At 41.9% G+C, this 22,790-nt stretch overlaps 1 protein-coding gene across 4 annotated transcripts in view; it reads left to right on the top strand.

Annotated features, from left to right (window-relative positions):
* Window positions 1-22,790, top strand: part of LOC128732919 (syntaxin-binding protein 5) — a 1,693,445-nt gene that overhangs the window by 1,061,054 nt on the left and 609,601 nt on the right. For all 4 annotated transcript variants that reach the window (XM_053826374.1, XM_053826375.1, XM_053826373.1 and 1 more), the window contains one exon: window positions 11,124-11,243. In XM_053826374.1, the coding sequence (XP_053682349.1) occupies window positions 11,124-11,243 (120 nt within the window). The remainder of the gene's footprint in view (window positions 1-11,123; window positions 11,244-22,790) is intronic.

Here is a 22,790-nt window from a genome sequence, read left to right as displayed (position 1 = left end):
TTGTTACGCGCCTCCTAGGTGGACAACGGAGCAGTTCCATCGCATGCTGGACACAGTTACGGAGAAGCTCATCGGAAGTAGGCCTGTAATTATCGGAGGGGATTTTAATGCCTGGGCAGTAGAGTGGGGTAGTAGATGGACTAATGCCAGAGGGTATAGACTGTTAAAATCTCTTGTAAAGTTGGATGTAGTGCTGTTGAATGTAGGCACCACTAGTACTTTCCGTAAGGACGGTCGTGAATCTATCATCGACGTTACTTTCTGCAGTCCGTCGCTACTAGCAAACTGGAGAGTGTGCGCGGAGTATACCCACAGCGATCATCAGGCGATCCGGTACAGCGTAGGGCAACAAGAGGCCGTAGCAGTAAGGAGGGCAAAAGGAGTTAGGCGGAAATGGAAGACGAAAAATTTCGACAAGAATCTTTTCTTCGAGGCACTTAGAATAGGAGATGAGCCTCTGAGTCGAAGTGCGGAAGGGCTTACGAACATGTCGGTATGTGACGCGACCAGGCCAAGAAAGCTGGAACCCAAGAACCAACGTCGACCAGTGTATTGGTGAAATGAGCAACTCTGCAACCTCCGTAGTAGTTGCCTCAGAGCCAGAAGACGAGTACTGCGTCAGACCGAGAAGAGCGTAGGTTGGTGTTCCAAACAGCAAGAGCCGCACTAAAAAGAGCGATAAAAGTAAGCAAGAAGAACTGCTATAAAGAGCTGTGCTGTAACGCTAATGCTAACCTTTGAGGTACAGCTTATCCTATTGTGATGGCGAAAGTGAAAGGACCAAAGATAACAATGGAGTTGTCTCCAGAAAAGTTGGTCATCGTAGAGAGATTTTTTCTGAGGCACAACCCAACGCTGTGGCCACCTGCACCATACTTGGACGACGAAGGCGCCGAGAGAGTACAGGTCTCCAACGAGGAACTTGTAGCTGTGGCAAGAGGTCTAAAGATAAATAAACCGCTAGGCCCTGACGGGATTTTCAATGTAGCTGTAAAGGCCGCGATTCAAGCATTTCCGGACGTATTCAGGACGATGCTACCGAAATGTTTGGACAAAGGTTGCTTTCCGGACATGTGGAAGACGCAGAGGTTAGTTTTATTACCGAAGCCGGGAAAGCCTCTTGAAGATCCAGCATCGTACATACCAATCTGTCTGCAGGATACACTTGGAAAACTGTTGGAAAGGATTATCCTCAATAGGCTGACGAAATTTACGGAGAGCGCACACGGTCTGTCTAAGATGCAATTTGGTTTTCGGAAAGGCAGGTCAACGATTGATGCCATTCGTACTGTAGAGGAGAAGGCCGAAAAATCGGCCAAACAGAAACGAAAGGGCGATCGGTACTGCTCTGTGATAACGATAGATGTCAAAAATGCCTTCAATAGCGCCAGCTGGGAGGTCATCGTCGTGTCACTGCACAAAATGAGAGTCCCTGGCTATCTGTGCAAGTTCCTGAAGAGCTACTTCCAAAACAGAGTGCTAGTCTACGAGACTGCTAAGGGGCAAAGGTCGGTGAACATTACGACGAGAATTCCTCAAGGTTCCATCCTCGGACCGACCCTCTGGAACGGAATGTATAATGGGGTGTTAACGCTGAAGCTACCCAAAGGGGCAAAGATCGTAGGTTCTGCGGACGACATAGTACTGTCGGTAGCAGGAGAGACGCTGGAAGAGGTTGGAATGCCGGCCACTGAGACGGTCGAAAAGACAGAAAATTGGGTACTGAGAGTGAAGCTGTAGATAGTACATCACAAAACGGATGTGCTGCTGGTCAGTAATCGTAAAGCGGTGCAGAGAGCGGAAATCACAGTAGGAGAGTATGCCATAGTCTCGAAGCAAGCAGTGAAGCACCTAGGGGTGATGATCGACGATCGGCTGAACTTTAACAGCCACGTGGACTATGCCTGTGACAAAGCAGTGAAGGCCATCAACGGTGACCGAACGAGAGCCATAAATACGATAGCCATACGGATAATTGCCATACGTACTAATGCCATATAGACGAATGCCATAATGTATGTTTGTCATAATGGACGGGAGCCATACAGACGGATGCCATAATGCATGTTTGCCATAATGGACGGAAGCCACAATGTACGTTTACCATAATCCATATATTCAATGTTTCCTAGATGATTCAGGGCGAGGCGGCCGCAGGCAACGGCGAGTGTTCGCCGGGGACCCGCCGTCGGAAGCGCCGGCCATTGCAGAGGGCAGCTCCCCCGCAGAAATCACATCTGACTAGGTCTATTCGTTTTCTTAGGTTTACCGTCCTCTAGTTAGTTTTCCCTAGTCCTGGCATCGAGATACCCTTCATAAAATGAAAAGCGGCAAACGTATATATGGCTGATGGGGTGTCGTCGCCATCAACGCAGTGGCTAGAATTATGCCAAACAGCTTTGGACCTAGCAGTAGTAAACGTTGTCTTTTGGCTAATGTTTCCTTATCAATCCTCAGATACGGAGGTCCGGCATGGATTCCAGCGTTGAAAAACAAACGAAACGTAGCGAAGCTGAACAGCACATTCCGGCTGATGGCCATGCGAGTCGCGAGTGCATACAGAACTATATCATTCGAGGCAGTATGCGTCATTGCCGGGATGATTCCTATCAGTATCACTCTCAAGCAGGATAGTGAGTGCTATACGAGAAGGGAAACCAGAGGAGTTCGAAAACTAGCTCGAGTAGAGTCCTTGGTCAAATGGCAAGAGCAATGGGATGCGTCGTTAAACGGTAGATGGACGCACAGGCTCATACCGGTGCTGTCGACCTGGCTAAACAGAAAACATGGGGAAGTCAACTTTTACTTAACGCAGTTTTTGTCAGGACACGGCTGCTTCAGGCAATACCTGCATCGGTTCGGACATGCAGCGACACCCGTCTGTCCAGAATGCGAACAAACAGAAGAAACATCGGAGCATGTGGTTTGCGAATGCCCAAGGTTTGCCGCTGTGCGGAGTGAGATGCCACCTCTGACCGTGGAGAGCATTGTGGGTGAAATGTGTCGAGAGGAGAGCATTTGGAATGCTGTCAGTAGCGTGTTAGCACAGATTATGGTGCAGCTGCAACGAACGTGGAGGGATAATCAGCGAACAAGCAACGCCAACTAGACGTATTGGAAGTGGAAGTGGAGTAGATAGAGCAGTACTGAGCTTGATCATAAGCCCTGCGAGTCGCCATCCCTGCATCGGTACACGTCTCGACAGGCGTACTGTTAGCGTAGCACCCGGCGTGTTGAAAAACCCTGCGAGGATGGCCGTGAAAGGATGGAAGTCATGTTGGTCGCCATCTCTGGATTGGTGCACGTCTCGACAGGTTTACGGAGCAGTGTGATAACACAGCCTCCCCCCGAAGTGATGCCTTGCGGTAGTTCCGGGGAGGTTTTTTTTTTTGTGAGTGGTTTTAACACAAAGGGTCATTCACCATCCTTGTGGGGAGGTTCTTGGTCAGTAGCCCGTGAGGGTTTTAGTGGATTAGTACCAGTATCATCAGTAGTGTGCCAGGCATTGAGCGTTTCCTCACAATAAAACACACACACACACACACACACACACACACACACACACACACACACACACACACACACACACACACACACACACACACACACACACACACACACACACACACACACACACACACACACACTCACACACAAGCACACTCACACACACACACACAAGCACACTCACACACACACACACACACACACACACACTCACACACAAGCACACTCACACACAAGCACACTCACACACACACACACACACACTCACACACACACACACTCACACACACACACACACACTCACACACACACACACACACACACTCACACACACACACTCACACACACACACACACACACTCACACACACTCACACACACTCACACACACACTCTCTCACACACACACTCTCTCACACACACACACTCACACACACACACACACTCACACACACACACACACACACACACACTCACACACACACACTCACACACACACACACACACACACACTCACACACACTCACACACACACACACACACTCACACTCACACACACTCACACTCACACACACTCACACTCACACTCACACTCACACACACTCACACTCACACACACTCACACTCACACACACTCACACTCACACACACTCACACTCACACACACTCACACTCACACTCACACACACACACACACTCACACAGAAAATGCTCAGTTTTCGAAACTATCTTATCTTATCTTCTTCTGTTGGGTACTCTCACCACTGCGTCCATTATTTTGAACTATTGTGGTATGCCCCATTGTTTCTTTTACTGTACGCTTCAGGCTTACCTATCACTTATTGAAGAAGTGGTAGGCTGGTAGCTGGAGCGAGACAGGTGCCAATCAGGGATGACTTGGTTTATAAACCTTATAGTCCTGATCGGCGACGCAAACCAGATCTCCCTAGGCTCTAGGAGGGCCTTTTTGAGATACTGCAGTCTGCGTCCTATTAGTGCTCCGCAATTGCAGAGTAAGTGTTCCGAGGTTTTTTTATTTTTATTTATTTATTTATTTAGTCGTCAAATCATAGTAGACCTTTTACATTAGTTATTACATTATATTAGTTCTATTACTACAACACAGTCTACAAAGAAAACTGAACAGTGCAACTTTTAAATTACATAATATTGCTTACATTTTTTGCATCTAGCGCGTAAAATGAAAGTATTGTTTTAATTTTAATTTAGACATATTAAAGTCAATATTTTCGCAATGTTGGTTATAGGCGATCATCATCTGATTTAAAGGCCCGAATTTGGCATAGTTTGTGCGACAGTGACTTATGCTAAATATATTTCGGTTCCGCAATTGACGGTTCGGTACATAAAAGCTGAGTTTGGATAAAATTTCCATAGAATCTATACGGTGTGAAACAATATCGTTTACAAATGACACTTTGGCGAACTCACGTCGCTGTTTTAGTGTCTGTATATTTATAAGCAAGCAGCGGGCTTCATAAGAGGGAAAAGGAAAGCTTGTCCAATTTAGTTTACGCAAAGCAAACAGCACGAATTGTTTTTGTACTGATTCTATTCGTTCCTGGTGTATTAATGAAAATGGTGACCAGACTATGCTACAGTATTCTAATATTGACCTCACATATGCAAGATATAGTGTTTTTATTGTGTATGGGTCACGGAAGTCGTAGCTAAATCTTTTTATAAATCCTAGCATACTGTTAGCTCTGTTGATAATTGTGTTATAATGTTCAATAAATGTTAGTTTTGAGTCTAATATAACTCCTAAATCTCTGATTTTTTCACACTTTTCAACCAAATTATTTCCTAGAGAAATTGTAATGTTTGGCATGTTTCTTTTTCTACTGAAGGCTATTGATCTACATTTATGAGTGTTAAGTTTCGCTCTCGGTATTGCACAGGCGACAAATATCATCTTGCACGAAACCGAGATTCCGAAGATGATATTTACTCGGGCAATGTCCTGTCACCAGACCGGTAAACGTGCTGAGGTCTCTCTTATTGAGACTCAGCAGCTTCTGAGTAACCTTAATACTAGGCATTATAAATTTCTTTGATTGTTTGAGCGACTGTACAGCCATCCAATTGGCCATAATCATTCGGCTCTCCCATTGTTTCAACCCACTCTTCATCACACAGTCCGAGATACCGCAGAATGGATACCTGTGAATGGAGAGTTAGAACCACATCTGGCTAGTTCGTCTGCGACTTCATTTCCATCTATTCCGCAATGACCAGGGACCCAGTACAGGTTTACCGAGTTTACCTGGCTCAGTTGCCGTAAGAAACAAATGCAATCCCAGACAAGTTTTGAGAAACATTTAAAAGCTTTAAGCGCTTTTAGTGCCGCTTGACTGTCAGAGAAAATGCAGATATTGGCATGTCTGTATTTCCTTTTGAGACAGACGTTTGCACATTCTATTATAGCTGCTATCTCAGCCTGGAAAACTGTTGGCCAATCTCCCATTGCTATAGATATTCTAGTTCTGGGGCCGTACACTCCAGCACCCGTTTTGACTCCCAGCTTTGATCCGTCGGTATAGAACTTGATTGAACCACTGCGGACGCAAGGTCCCCCCTCGTCCCAGACCGAACGTGATGGTTCGTTCACCGTGTATGGGATGTCGTAGTTGGTTCTAGCTTCCATCCAATCACTGTTCATTTCCGCAACTGGGCCAACAGGTAGAAGTTTCAGGATACTCAAGTGTCCGATTTTATCCCCGTCGAGTATTGTTTTCCATCGTTTAAGTATTAGGACGCTTTTCTTAGCCTCTAACTGAACGTGTTGATTCAGAGGTAGCAGGTGGAGAATAGCTTCTAGAGCCTTCGAAGGTGTGCTTTTCATTGCTCCGGTTATGGCCATGCATGCTAATCGTTGAAGTTTGTTTAACTTTTTAATAGCCGTGGCTTCTGAAGTTTTTGGCCACCATACCAACGAAGCATAAGCTATCCTTGGTCTCACAATGGCGGTGTAGACCCACAACACCATTTTTGGTTTGAGGCCCCATGTTTTTCTCACCATTTTTGAACATACCCATAGGGCAGTGTTTGCCTTGCTGATTATTGAATCTAAGTGTGCGTTCCAAGATAATTTAGCGTCTAGGATTACTCCCAGATATTTAACTGAGACGCTACATTTAATTTCTTCTTTCCCAAGGTGCAGAGACTGTAACTTCAGTTTTCTCTTCCTAGTGAAAGGAACAATGGTTGTTTTTGAAGGATTAATGCCCAGACCTTCTTTACTACACCAAGATAGTGTAAGGTTTAAGGCCCTTTGCATTCTATCCGATATCACGTCGTCGAATTTTCCACGAACCATGATGACTAAATCATCAGCAAAGCCCACAACTTCGAAACCTTTTGCCTCTAAGCTTCTCAAAAGATCATCAACTACTAATGACCAAAGAAGGGGTGAAAGAACCCCTCCTTGTGGGCAACCTTTGGTTGCAGTCACCGTTGTTGAGAGCCCTCCTAGCTCCGAGGTGATTTACCTATGTGTGAGCATACTGTGGATCCATTCGACTATACAGTTATCAAACTGTCTTTTCTTCATCGCATTTACCATTGATAAATAAGAAGCATTATCAAACGCCCCTTCGATGTCGAGAAACGCGCCTAATGCTGTTTCTTTCGTTGAAAGAGACTTTTCAATTTTTGTCACGAGCGTGTGTAGTGCTGTGATTGTAGATTTTCCAGCTTGGTAAGTAAACTGATGTTTCGATAATGGATATCTGATCATGTATTCAGACTTAATGTATTTATATAATACCTTCTCCATAATTTTCACCAATACTGATGATAAACTAATTGGTCTGAAGGCTTTTGGATGTGATTTGTCACGTTTTCCTGGTTTTGGTGTAAATACAACTTTTACCAATCTCCATGTAGACGGAATATGATTTAATATCAGACTTGCCTTAAAAATCTCGATTAGAGATGGAATTAGCGCTGATTCTCTATTTTGAATCTGCGCTGGGAAAATCCCATCTGCACCTGCCGATTTAAAAGGTTGAAAGGATCTCACTGCGTTTTCCATCCTAGCCCTAGTGAAAGCCATCCCTGCGACTCTGGTTGCAATCTCTTTTGTTCTCTCAGATCCCGAAGAGTTTCTTTGAGAACATCCTATGTCACAATCAGAGTCCGAGCTGGCAGCAGCATGAACTGAGGAAAATCCCGGAAAGTGAGTCCCCATCATTAAGTCTAGTACTTCAGTCGGAGATTTTGTGAACGAACCGTCATCTTTCTTGAGAGTACCGAGTCCGTTCGAATGATCCTTAGCAAGAGTCTTGTTAAGTCTTGCCACAATTGGAGTATTTTCAATGCTTTCACAATTGTGTACCCAAGATTTCCTTTTTTATCGTCTTTATCGACGAGAGAAATTCTAAAAGGCACTCACCTCGATTGTTGATGTCAGTACTTCCCCACAGAGTGTGATGAGCGTTGGCATCACAGCGGATGATAAAGTCTTTGTTGACTTCTCTGCAATATTTTACAAACGCCGCAACCTCTTGAGTGGGAGCCTCAGGACAATCACCAGGAAAATAGGCCGATGCTATGATAATATCGGATTTTCCCCTGGCGGTTGGTACCTCAACTCTGATCGCAACGATGTCTCGTTTAATGAACTCTGTAATGGGAAAACAATTAATATTTGCATTAACCAGGACAGCAGCTCTCGGAGAGTCATGCTTGTCATCATAGTATAACTTACATGTTCTTGTTTAAATACCTTGTATTCTTCCTTTGTAGACCCAGGGCTCTTGAATCAAGGCCAGGTCCACAGCATCTTTGATAAACCTCCTGGAAAGTACACCCGATGCAGCTTTCGCATGATGGAGGTTTATCTGCAGAACCTTAGTGTTCTGCATTTTTGTGAATTTTCCGCTCACTAGCATTTGGGAGAGACGGATTCCCTGGAGGTTTAGACCTCATGGTGGCAGTTTTCTTACTGCCAGTACCCGTACTTTGAATCGGTTTGAATCGAGGGGGGGGCTGGCTTCGAGTGGTTTCGCTTTTTCCACGGATCTTACAGGAGTTTCCTGGGCCACTTGTGGAGACCACTGTTTTGGTTCCACTCGGCCCTGGCACCGCCATACTGTCAAGATCCATGGGCATGGGAGACTCACCTCGATGAGTCTTCTCTTTACCAGAATCACTGTTGGGAGCCATTTGAGCATTCTGTGGAACCTCCTGTTTGGTTCCAGTAGCTCCATGGATCCCCTGGTTGTTAGGATTCTTGGAGTTTTGAGACTCAGCGCCAGCGGACCCTTGATTCACTTTGACTTCGCTAGTACTGGCCTCAGAGATTTGTGCCTCCATAGGCTGACTTGTGATTTGACGTTGCCTCGGAGTTGTTTTCCTCAGCCGGGTTTCGCCGAACCGAAAATTTATAATGAAGTCCCTATTTACGAGTTGACGCATAGAAGCTTCATCAATTGTTAGCGACCAATCCGCATGTTTCCCATTGGGATTAGTTCGCTGCAAAATTCGCCATTTGTCAGTTACTAGATTCTCATTCTGACTCTCTATGAGTCTTCTGATTCTCTCGTTATCGAATGACGCGCTTTGTGGGAAGAAAGCATGATAGATTTCTGGACGCGGAATGTTTTTTGCATCCAGAGCAACGAGTCTTGATCCTTCCCATAGAGATAAGCCAGGAACCACTTCCTTCAACCACTCCGAAGTCTCCTGGTCTTTACAAGAAAGAACAAGGTGCTCGGACCTGTACGAGCAGTTAAAGAACTTAGGTTTAACCTGCTCGTTACGTTGTTGCTCTATGGCTGTTAGTAGAGCGTCTTGTATCGAATCCAGTTGTGCCGTACTCAGTTCAGTGCTGGGATAGTCCTCAGAGAGAATCCCAACTCTGATCTGACTTGCGGCCTCCCTGTAGGAGACACCGGTAGTGGAGTCCGAGGGAAGCTTGGGGGCTTCTCTCGTAGACCTCACTCCTGTTCCCCCCCTTCGAGCGGGATGGGTGGTTTGCTTTCGCACGACCTGTCCCACTCGCTCTCTAGGGTTTAGAATTCGCTTCTGTTTTTTGGGGATCGGCTTTTCTCCGCTGCTAGGCAGCTCCGATCCTCGTTGCCTTTTACCTGACACAGAAGCAGATTGAGCTAACACTTGCTCCCGTGCCTCCTTTGCAGGAAGCCCAGAGGCAAGCAAACTCTTTAATTTCTTTTCTGAGTTTTTGTCAGGTTCCTTTTCCACGGAATTTCATTCTCAGCTGGACCTCCCACTTTAGGTCCAGATCTGATTGTGACGGTTATTCCGTCGCTTTCATCATCCGTCGACTCACAACGAGTCGGCGTGTTGAGAATAGACGAGGAACAAGACGGAACCTCTGCTAACGCATCGTTCAATTCCTGATCCTCCCCTATGCTCATCTCCTCCTCCTTCGTTTCCGGCAGAGACAGGCTGCCGGAGCCCTGTGTTTTATTTATATTTAGACTCTCCATATGAATCCCACGAGTAGCTCGGTAAAAGATGGTCCGCTGCATCAGTGACCGGCTTAATACAGTAAGGGCAAGAATACTGTGGAGGGTGCCCTGGTACTCCACAGGCTCCGTTAGCGGCTGAGTATTTCTAGAACCCCCTCCACCATTCATCCCTCGGCACGGGTCGCATGACACCTTGGATTAGGGGTTTATCCATTTAGATTTTTACGTGATAGCCATGGATAACAGCTATTAAAACCATCCTTCTTAGGGGCTTTGGACCCTCTGCTCAGGTTCTTAGTATTTCCAGGTTCATTGAACATGTTACTACCAAGATTCGTCATTTGCAGGCGAAGTTGCTTTCGAAACTAAGTCGAATGGTACATGAAATTCGGGCCGGTTGGCCTTCTTTCCATTTTCGGTTTTCCGAGTGATTTCTATACCTTTATACTATATATTTTTATAGTAGAAAGGCACAAATCTCTATGTACAACTGTCGTAAAAACTTGCGCAGTTTTCATCCATCGAACTTTTCATTTAAAATTTGCATTTCAGCGACTTTTACTCATTTTTTCATATAAGCCATTTCATCCAAAAATCTGGCCAGTTTTATTTACTTTATTCTTAAACATAAGATGAAATGCATGCCGACTGCGAACCAGATGTTTCCAAAATTATTCCAGTAAACGGACGTATCGATTTTTCAGAGTGCATCTATTTCATGCGGCAGGGGGATTCCCGTATTCTTTCTTTTATCCCTTGGTCGTAGTAAGTCAGTGGTGCCATACAAAATACTAAGATTGTGGCTTTTTCGTCATGTTATAATGAAATGTAACGGAAGCTATGGCGACATTACGTTGGGTAGAGAATACAAGCGAATTTTGTGTTAAGCTTTTTAAGTGACTTTAGCTGAAATGTTCATCATATGTTATACAATACTCCCGTTTTTAATAACATTGCTCGTCAAACTGCATGTACACATACAATGCGTTTGGTTATTTCTCGCTTACAGTTTCTATTCTATTCGCAAAACAATACAAATATAAAATGATGATATCTCAATGATCACTAATTTCACCTTAAATGAAAAATGTGATTCTTCAACATACTTGGTACCATTAAGCAACTAAAACTAAGACTGTATTTCTTTCTTAATTTTCAGGTCCGATGTTTCGATTAAAAGGATCAGTGTTATCTATGTCTTTATTAGATTGTAATGGTGCATTAATTCCTTATCCGTTTGAGACATGGAAAGATGATGTACGAGAAGGAAAACGAGACAGTAAGTATAGCTACCGTTGTGATGACAGACTGGCAAAAAATCATATACGAACGCAAATTTGGTTTTATCGGAAAAGAGAAAAATCGCTGACTGTGTAGCATTACGCCTATTTAAGTAAAATGTAAATCGAGCATCCCCTTGTGCCCATGGTCTGCTCAGAATTATTCTAGCGTTGAGTCGAAGAGAGAAAGAGCACGTTTGGTCAATGTGAGTACTTGAGTGCCACAGAGTTGCTCGCCCACTGGAACTTACTCTGGATAGTTTATGTACCTTAAGCTGGAAGTACAAAGTTAACAGAATATTAGTAGCAGCATTCTGTTAATTGATATTTATATTTTATTTTATTTTTATTTTCGAGAAGGGAAAAGCCCGCGGAAGTGGTGCAGTGTTCGACGCTCCTTCTTCCGTAGGCACAAAACCTTCATTTACACCAAATGTACAATTATACAATACAATACAATACAATTATAATTAGTTACATAATGAGTACAAATGAAGTACAAATTTCCTCATAATATTGTATATGAAAGTTTGGATGTTTACTTCACAGATGTAAGTTTGGATGGTTACTTCACTCGCGGACTTATCACGTGTACAACGAGGTGGACTTATCGCGACTGTCGTAGCGCGACAGATTCCTGCCAGCAGGGCCTAAGCTCTCTAATGACAGCCCATGGGTCCGAAATGCCTAGGGGGTCACTAGAAGCGGAATGTCATCTATTAGCGCAGCCCTTAGGTCCGGAAGGCCAAGGGGGCGCAATAAAAACTTCCTAGCTTAACGATGGATAGGAATCAATTCAATTCGTTTATTCAAAGACTGTTCTATTTATACTCGAATTGTGGCGATGGTGACATCGTCACAAATCGATATTTTGGTATCGATATTTGTTGTTTTACAATGTTTCTTAATGTTAAAACGAGATAGACTACCGAGACAGCGGGTATCGAAAAAAGGTTCTATATATTTAATTGTTCAATTGCGCTATGTACGTAATGCTTGTAATGTGACCCTTTGCCGAACACAGTTCGATGCCGGACCACCAGCAGCGTGGTCAGCATAAAATGTGCAACCGATCGACGGTGCTGGTGCTTGTGCATCGCGGCGGACGGAAGAGTTTAGCTATGTTCTTATGACTCATTTCTTACTGTTTGTTTACTGTTTAAATGATGATCAATTTGGATGGCGTACGTATAGTACAATAACTCGAGAACCAAATTTGGCATGTGAAGGTTTTTGGAGGCAAGCATTTTTTCTATGGTGAATTAGGACCCTTCCCCACTTTAGGAGGGGGGCTCCTATACAAATGAAATACGAATTTTCTCATAACTCGAGAACTACCCGAGCAGGAGTGAAGAGCAAAATAATATAAAAACAATATCAAACTGTGTTATAATGGTAGGGGTGCATGGGGCAATAAGCACCGTTTAAGCAAATCTGGCTTCTTCTTGTTAAAGCTTAACCCCGATGCTAATCTAATGTACTGATCATAATCTCATAACTATTGTTCAAAAGTTTCTGGATTTTTTAAGCACAAAAACGTTGTGAAAAATGTGTGCCAAATTATTTTTGGTACTGCTGTAAAAATCTGCAAATATTGCTGGTCGGGGCAAAACGCACCCATACTGGGGTATTATGCACCCAAACAAAGAAAAATAGGTAGCATGCACAAGAACACTCGTATTTTATAGTTAACTCGTTTTATAATTTAATGAAATAAAACTAATAAAAAATTTTTTTTCTGCAATATAAGAAGCGATTTTTGAGGAAATAAATAGAATGGTATATTTATTTATTCATTTATTTGAACGTGTTTTATAAATATTTAATAATATTTTTAATAAAATCAAAAATGGTATAATTAGATAACAATTTCGCGATAAAACAAGTTATTTGCAGGAGTTACATTTATCAATATTCGTAGAACAAGTTTTATGAAAGCAGTTTTGACAATTCATACACTTTGACGATCCTTTACCATTTCCCGAAACCGAAAAAGTTATTCCACAACGAAAGCATAGAATATCATCTACAGTATTCGAATCGACAGAATTTTTTTTACGACTTGTACGATTGCACTTTGTTTTCTTAATTTCGTTGATATCCTTTAAAGCAGTGGTTTCAACTAGATTTTTACGATATGGCGATGAAGTTAACTCTGCAGCACATTCTTTTCTTGTAGTAACTTTTTTGCGTCGACCTTCCATACGTTTTTCTAAATTCCTGGATACTGCAATAGGAGTAATCATAAAACTGCCCTGTCTTGATGTATTATTGCTGAAATTTTTATCCCAACGCCCCTTTTTAGTCTTACGACTCTTAGCCCCATTATCTGATTCAGGCAGCAGCCGAGTTACCAAACTTCTGTTGCGCTTTTTCTTAGTAATTGTCTTTATGCTATCTTCCTGTAATGGTGGAACATTCTCTCGTTCTTCTATTGACTTTGTTGCATCAAATAGAGTTTCACTATCGACAAGAGCTCTTTCATCAAATTTAACCTCAATAAGCAGTGGATGGTCTGGGTTTGTTGATTGCACAGTATTGTCAAAATTTGCCTCAGCAATATCAAAACAAAAATTTGTATTTTGACTCTCTTCCTTCAGGTTTTCGACAATAGAATACTGGTTGTAGACTGGACCATTGATGATCTTTCCGTCGTTCAGAATAACGTAGTACTCATTTGGATCTATCTGCTCAATGATTTGGCGAATAGGCGGACATTTTCTCAACTGCGAACTGCGAATTAGTAAAACACGTCTTTACGCGGCACAATCAATCACAAGACTGAGTCGTTTATTTCTCGCTTCCCTCTTTTCATTTCGATACCGCTTTCTCGGTGCGGAGAGTAAGTTACCCTATCTCTCTCGCTTCTCATTTTTTACATAACAGAACATTTTTCTCTGTTCACCCCGCTCGATCCCTACATCTTCCCCTAACTCTACTCTTCACTGTGAACTTGATAGAGGATCTTATCCTTGTATCTTACAGTTTTCCGAGTTACCCTTTAAGGAGTCCTGTAAATGAGGTTTCTGTTACTACCTAGCGGTACAGAGGTCGTAGTGGAACTAGTAGTATCACGTTTGCCAATGCTATCTGTCAGTGTTATATTTAAAGTTTGTTGAGATATTTTTGTAACGATGACCCTATACCATTATTTGGATGTGGTCCACCTGAACAGCGCTTGGCAACCTGTATGTTCCAAACCAACCTGATACCAGTTTCCCAATGATGACCACTTTAGCCCATTTCCTGGTTAAAATAGTAAACTTTTCAAATTGGAAAAAAAGAAGTAACACTATGTACATGTAATTATATTCGTGTTGTTCATAACAGTTATTTGTTAGCCTGATTATTATTATTTAGAGATTATAGATTAAAAAAACAACATTATGTGAGAATACCTATGTGGTTAAGAATTAAAAACGACATTTCAAACCTGTTTTCGGATGATTCATAATTACTTACTGGTTTCTCGGAACCAAGCAAACCGTTTCCTTTATATTTTCTGTAGGTAGTTGGAATCGCTGAATTCTGTCTCTTCGCAGTAATTGAAGTAGTCTAATTCCTTATGCCGAGCGACAATCCCCTTAGCTTTGCACAGAAGACGTTTTGACTGATCTGATACCAAGTGTATGCTCTTGTGTGCAGTCGTGTGTGTCGTCATGTGTGCTTTTAGCAGAGCTACACTATCGTCAATGATAACCTTAACTTGTTTTTCCGATTATCCAGTCCGGTTAAGCAGTCGCTGGTTTCATTCTCTTTTCCGCTCAATTTGTAGTTGCATGTTGTCTTTGTATGATTTGTTTCTCCATAGCTTAAATCGTTTTCATGAACACACGTCTAATAATATTTGCAATGCATAGTGTTCCAGAAGGAGCATCAGAGATGTCTAATTCATTATGTTGCATATCGTTAGCCAGCGACGTAAGCAGCTGATCGACGCATCCTGGTGCTGGTGTTAGCCGTTTACCTATAGTTTGCTACGATGTGCTCAGCAATGGTCCGCTATAAAGATCAAGTCCATTGATTTTAAGTACTCTTCTCTGTTTACCTTTCTTTAACTCTTCCATGTTTCTTAGTTTCCACTGCTTTGGCTTCCTTTGCTGCCTACTCCACTTCTTGCTGCGCTGTATCTATTTTAGTTGTTTTAGAACATGTGATCCTTCTACTTTTCTTCGTCGCCGTGGGAACGTGTTCATTTCGAAAAACTGGTGATTATTTTTCTTCTTTCGAGTGACTACGTTTTTCCTTACCGCTACACCCATCAGATTAAATTTTTCAGATAGTGATCTGAACTGCTTTCATCATTGTAACTGATGACTGATCATTCGCGTTTCTCTTCGACCTGGTAGCACGGGTATTAGAACTTCCAGTGGCTCATTCCCCATTATAAAGATCATTTGGTTTTAGCCTTTGAAAATATATTTCAGGTTTAGTTCGGACTATTATATGTAAGTAGTAAGAAAACTATAATTCAATGTGGATTGCTGTAGGATAGGATCTAATTGTGAAACACGTTGATTTACAGTGCAAAAACATTGATTGCTTTGTGGACTGCGGGTTTGCTGGAAAAACATGGTCGTTTAACGTGTATTCGTTATGAAATATTTCACTTCACGTTAAATCGAAGGGGAAAGCTTTTGAAACCCGAATGCTTGGCATATGAAACAAAATGATCAATATTTGCACATAGAAATTCAAGTGTAAGTTCCCTTGGTACGCGCCAGTCTATTTTTAACGGTGTACAATTCTTGGTCCATCCTTTAGATCTGCAAACCTGTCATTTAGTTGATAATCGACATTTGGTTCGAATGCAAAGTTATACATGAAAGCTATACTCGAGAAGGTAATTTTTCTTGGAGTACGTCAAATCTCCTTTGATGAGCTCATAATCAACTGAACCATCGAACCCACAATTTGAAAGTAGCAGTCATTCCTTCAACGTACCGCGAAGGTACATTATCTTTTCTATGTCATAGTAAATTTTAGCCGATGTCGATGCTGCCATTTGTAGTACTACCTGACCAACACCTAGGTCCGGATCTACGAACACATTATCTCCAGTAACTTTGATTTGATCAATCATTTGACAAATGAGATCAAATAAAGATTCACCATACGCTTCTCTTGAAAATGGTTCATACCGGTTTAGTTTCTCTGGTTCAATTTCAAACAAACCGTTTTCCTTAAAATTTTCTGTATTTATAATCGCTGCAATCTGACTCTTGGATTTTGAATCATATATCGGAGTTTCTGTCGTTGCAGAAGAATATAGTCTCGAGAACTGAAATAATAGTTCAACCAGCTGTGGCAGCAGCTAACGTTCGTCAACGCGAAAAGCCGTTTAACTTTCCGGACATTTTAAGTTTGGTTGAGTATAATGCACTTCGATGTTTTCTGTCTGGAGAGTCATAGCTAGTAAGCTCAATTTTGACACGATTTCGATTTTGACAACATAGGCGACACGTAATTGTTGCCAAATTCGAGATCGTACTATATCTCAAACGGTTAAAAACTACTAATAGCAGCATTCAATAGCCGTTAAGTTGATAAGAACATATAGTAGACGTATTTAATTCAACACCATCTCTCAGAAGTGTATATTATATTTTCCTTTCGGGGACATATATTTATGTAAACACCTTCTCAGGGAAATGTAGTGCCTTTTATTTCCCTGTCGGAGAAATGTATTTATTTTATAACCGTCTCAGGCGATTAATACTTTTTATTCTCTTCTCGGGGAAGTGTATTCTTTCATGACCGGCTCATGGGAAAAATATTTGTTACTTTCCTCTCGGGGAAATGTATTCTTTCATGACCCGCTCATGGGAAAATACTTGTTACTTTCCTCTCGGGGAAATGTGTTCTTGCATGACCCTCTCAGGGGAATAAAACTCGTTACTTTCCTCGTGGGGAAATGTGTTCTTGCATGACCCTCTCAGGGGATTAATACTTTCTACTTTCCTCTCGGGGAAATGTATTCTTTCAAGACCCTCTCAGGGGAGTAATATTTGTTACTTTTGTCTCGGGGAAATGTATTCTTTCAAGACCCTCTCAGGGGAATTATACTTATTACTTTCCTCTCGGGGAAATGTAAACTTTCATGACCCTCTCAGCGGAAAAATACTTATTACTTTCCTCTCGGGAAAATGCATTCTTGCATGACCCTCTCAGGGGATTAATACTTATTACTTTCCTCTCGGGGAATGTAGTCTTGCACGACCCTCTCAGGGGATTAATACGTTCTACTTTCCTCTCGGGGAAATGTATTCTTTCAAGACCCTCTCAGGGGAATAATATTTGTTACTTTTCTCTCGGGGAAATGTATTCTTTCAAGACCCTCTCAGTGGAATAATACTTCTTACTTTCCTCTCGGAGAAATGTATTCTTGCATGACCCTTTCAGGGGAATAACACTTTCTACTTTCCTCTCGGGAAAATGTATTCTTTCATGACCCTCTCAGGGAATGAATACTTCTTATTTTCCTTTCGAGGAAATGTAATCTTTAAGACCCTCTCAGGGGAATAATACTTATTACTTTTCTCTCGGGGAAATGTATTCTTGCATGACCCTCTCCGGGGAATAATACTTGTTACTTTCCTCTCGGGGAATATATTCTTGTATGACCCTCTCAGGGGAATAACACTTTCTACTTTTCTCTCGGGGAACTGTATTTTTTCTAGACCCTCTCAGGGGAATAATACTTGTTACTTTCCTCTCGGGGAAATGTATTCTTGCATGAGCCTCTCAGGGGAATAATACTTGTTATTTTCCTCTCGGGGAATGTATTCTTGCATGACCCTCTCAGGGAAATAACACTTTCTACTTGCTTCTCGGGGAAATGTAATCTTTAAGACCCTCTCAAGGGAATAATACTTGTTACTTTCCTCTCGGGGAAATGTATTCTTTCAAGACCATCTCAGGGGAATTATACTTGTTACTTTCCTCTCGGGGAAGTGTATTCTTTCAAGACCCTTTCAGGGGAAAAATATTTGTTACTTTCCTCTCGGGGAAATGTATTCTTGCATGACCCTCTCAGGGAATGAATACTTCTTACTTTCCTCTCGGGGAAATGTAATCATTAAGACCCTCTCAGGGGAATTATACTTGTTGGTTTCCTCTCGGGGAAATGTATTCCCTCAAGACTCCCTCAGGGGAATTATAGTTGTTACTTTCCTCTCGGGGAAATGTAATCTTTCATGACCCTTTCAGGGGAAAAATACTTGTTACTTTCCTCTCGGGGAAATGTATTCTTGCATGACCCTCTCAGGGAATGAATACTTCTTACTTTCCTCTCGGGGAAATGTATTCTTGCATGACCCTCTCAGGGGAATAACACTTTCTACTTTCCTCTCGGAGAAATGTATTTTTTCATGACCTTCTCAAGGGAAAAATACTTGTTACTTTCCTCTCGGGGAATGTAGTCTTGCCTGACCCTTTCAGGGGAATAACACTTTCTACTTTCCTCTCGGAGAAATGTATTCTTTCGTTACCCTCTCTGAGGAATAATATTTCTTGCTTTCCTCTCGGGGAAATGTATTCTTGCATGACCCTCTCAGGGGAATAACACTTTCTACTTTCCTCTCGGGGAAATGTAATCTTTAAGACCCTCTCAGGGGAATAATACTTCTTACTTTCCTCTCGGGGAAATGTATTCTTGCATGACCCTCCCAGGGGTATTTTTATGATTTAATGTGAAATGTATTTATTTATCATCCTTTCAGGAAACATTATGTAATTAGCCATTACATCATTTTACCATAACTGCCATAACTAGCAGCAAAATATTTACAATTGCATTTCTAATTAATATTAGAATTAAATTAAATTATTAAAAATAAAGCTACATTTATAGTTTTGATAAACACGAACACCGAATATTCCTTAAAAACAAAATCTAAGGTGTAAAATATACATCGTTTTCTAAAAACGACCAACGAATAAGTTAATCTAATATAACTTAGCTGTTTTGCTAATAAAACAAAACTGCATAAATATTTAACGATTATGCGATGCTAGCTTAGTACAGTATAAACCACCTATTACCCGGTTTTTAATGCCTAACATCAATTTCCAGTAAGGCTTTTGCTTATAAAAATGCTTATTTCTCAGCCTAAGAAAATTGTGAACTATTTTTGAATTTTTGTAAACTATAAATTATTTTTGGATGAATCAGCCATTTCATATTCGATCAAATATCACATCAGCACCCGACTTCATAATTCATCTCGCTGTAAACAGTGGCTAGAGAGTAACCGAATAAGGCTGTGAACCATTTCGCGAAATTTTTAACTTCTTGGTTAAAATTTGACAGTACGACAGTTATTTCGAAAATAACTGTGCTCGGGAGCGTGGTTAGTTTTAACCAAGTTCTGAGAGCCAATGAGATATGCACAGGTGAGGAAGAGAGCTTCGATGTGTTTCACTGATTTTTCGTTGCATTTTTTTACATTGGTATGGATGCTTATCGCATAATAAATTTATTCAAACAACCCGGGTTGAAATGAGATGAATTTTATCTATCAAATAAAAGCAAATGAACATCAAAAATTCATCCGATTTTAACTCGGGCAGAATAAATAATATTTTCATCCTCACCTTATATGCTCTCATTGAACAAAAAAACTACAAGGTATACAGCCTTATGGGTTGTACGAAAGGGTGACGTAGGACTATGTCAGATCATTAAGGACTAATGTTAACTGCATTTCTGGTATATGTACGTTTATAAGAATCTGTGAGTGCCATTGTTTAAGGGAATGTTTAAAAGAGAAGAGCGAAATATTCAGATTAAATTCTTCATTGAATGCAATGGTGGCTTTGAAAATACGTGAACGGGCATTCATAAGTACAACGCCTTTTTTTTACGAGTTGGGAAATCTGCTGAGTGCCTTAGAAGATACGGTACTATCAGACACCTGAGAAGATACCTCAGGGAGTGGGGTTTAGGTATCCCGACCCCCCTAATAGGGCGTGAGGATCCCGACCCACTAAAACCCTACTCGAGTCTCCAGCCTCAATCCCCCCTGGCACCACCTTATCGGTATTACTTCAGGGAGGGGCTATTGTGCTTAATGCACTCGCTTAGATACTAATGGACTATGGTAGTTAGGCTGTTTATTCGCCGTTGATCGGCTCTCCAGTGGTTTTGTAGCTCGAGTACAATCTGGGTAGCAGCCGCATTGACCGCTCCCCAGATGTCCGAGCTGGAACACATCTTTTGGACTAAGTTATCCGGGGTAGTGTCCTGTCCGCTGACTGCCATCATGCTGCTTCTCGCGCCCGCGAAACGAGGGCATATGAAGAAAGCATGTTCTGCCGTTTCCTCAACATCCACGCATTCGGGACACGCGGGGGACTCCGCATGCCCAAACTTATGCAGATACTGTCTGAAGCAACCATGCCCTGACAGAATCTGTGTCAGGTGGGAGTTGACTCCACCGTGGCGCCTGTTGACCCACCCAGATAGTTCCGGGATAAGTCGGTGTGTCCACCGACCTTTTGTGGAATTAGACCATGCCCGCTGCCATGTGGTCATCGAGGCCGATCTTGTGGTACTCCGTATGCCTCTAGTTCCTCGTTGGTTGAAACACTCTACGTCTTCGCTGATGATAATGCCAATAGGCATCATACCTGCTAGGACGCAGATTGCGTCATGTGAAACTGTGCGATACGCACTCGCCACTCTCAAGCACATGAGACGATAGGTGCTTTCCAGCTTGGCTAGATAGCTTTTGGTACCTAACGCCGATGACCACACCGGTCCGCCATACCTAAGTATAGACTGGACCACGTTGGCTAATAGCCTTCGTTTGCTGCCATATACCGCAGAGCTATTAGACATCATACGAGACAATGCCGAAATAGCTGTGGAAGCCTTCTTGCAGGCATAGTCGGCAACCACAACGCCTGCAACCATCGACATAGACATTTCTTTTAAAAATCACCTGAGTGCATCATAAAGGTTGAAATAGTAATGAATGACCAGCCGACAGATTATTGTATTAAATATGATTATGTGTAGCTTGACATGTTTCAATAATCTTACTTTAACTCGCTAGTGGCCTTTAAAAAGGCCATTGGTTACAAATGACATTAAGACCAAAGCACGTTCATCGCAAATCTGAATGTCCATCTCTTTTGACATGAATGGCAACAGGCACGTAAGTTAGCGGCGTCGTTTTACTGTCTTTTGCTACGAGAAGGTTTTACTAGTTTACTTTCACATCTTACCACTTGTTACATAGCAGACAATATGGCACATACGCAAAAATTTCGGTTTTATTTGTAGGAGAGTCCTTATCTTCTTACCACAGGGGTGAGAGGTCTCAAACCACCATAAAATAAATTCATGCCTCTAAAAACCCCCACATGCTAAATTTATCTTCATTTTCTTGATTAGATCTAGAGTTATGAGGAAATTTGTATTTCATTTGTATGGGATCCCCCTTCATAACAAAGACAAAGATCCTAATTCATTATAGAAAAAATGCTTACCTAGGTAGCTACCAAATTTGGTTTCTTTTACTTGATTAGTTTTCGAATTATGAGGAAATTTAAATATTATTTGTATGGGAGCCCTCCCTTCTTAAAGAGGGGAGGGGTCTTAATTCACCATAGAAAAAAACTACAAGGTATACAGCCCTAAGGGTTGTACGAAAAGGTGACGTAGGACTATATCAGATCATTGGATCAAAGGCTAATGTAAACTGCATTTCTGGCATTTGTATGTTTATAAGAACCTGTTAGTGCCATTGTTTAAGTGAATGTTTTAATGAGAAGAGCGAAATATTCAGATTCAATTCATCATTGAAAGCAGTGGTGGCTTTGAAAATACGTGGAAGGGGGTTCATAAGTACAACGCCTGCAACCATTGAGGCATAGAGATTTCTTTTCAAATCATTTGTGTGCATCATATCGACCTTTTCGCGTGCCTAATGGCGGCTAGTTAAAGCCCTATAAAGATATACATTTATAGGGCTTTACGGCGTGTGGGTACAACTATCGGAAAAAATAACATGCTTTTGGCAACTCTGCTCACGTCAAGTTGACATTTTCCCCTTGCAAAACTGTCAAGCGTACGTTAGCAAAGTTGCCAAAAGCATTGAAATATTTTCCAAAAGTTGCGCCCACTATCCGCCATTAAGCACGCGAAAAGGTGGATAGGTTGAAATAGTAATGAATGGCCAGCCCACAGATTATTGTATTAAATATTATTATGCGTAGCTTTACATGTTTCAATAATCTTGCTTCAACTCGCTTGTGCCGTTAAAAGGGCCATTGGTTACAAATAACATTAAAGCCAAAACACGTTCATCGCAAATATGACGTGCCATTCGAATGTCCTTCTCTTTTGACATGAAGGGCAACAGGCACGCAAGTTAGCAGCGTCGATTTACTTCTTTTGCTCCAAGAAGGTTTTACTAGTTTACTTTCACAGCTTACCGCTTGCTACATAGTAGAAAATATGGCACATACGCAAAAATTTCTGTTTCATTTGATGAGAGCCGTTATCTTTCTACCACAGGGGTGAGGGGTCTCACCTCTGC

This window comes from Sabethes cyaneus, chromosome 1 (assembly GCF_943734655.1).
Source record: "Sabethes cyaneus chromosome 1, idSabCyanKW18_F2, whole genome shotgun sequence".
Taxonomy (NCBI): domain Eukaryota; kingdom Metazoa; phylum Arthropoda; class Insecta; order Diptera; family Culicidae; genus Sabethes; species Sabethes cyaneus.
This window is presented reverse-complemented; position numbering and strand designations above follow the sequence as displayed.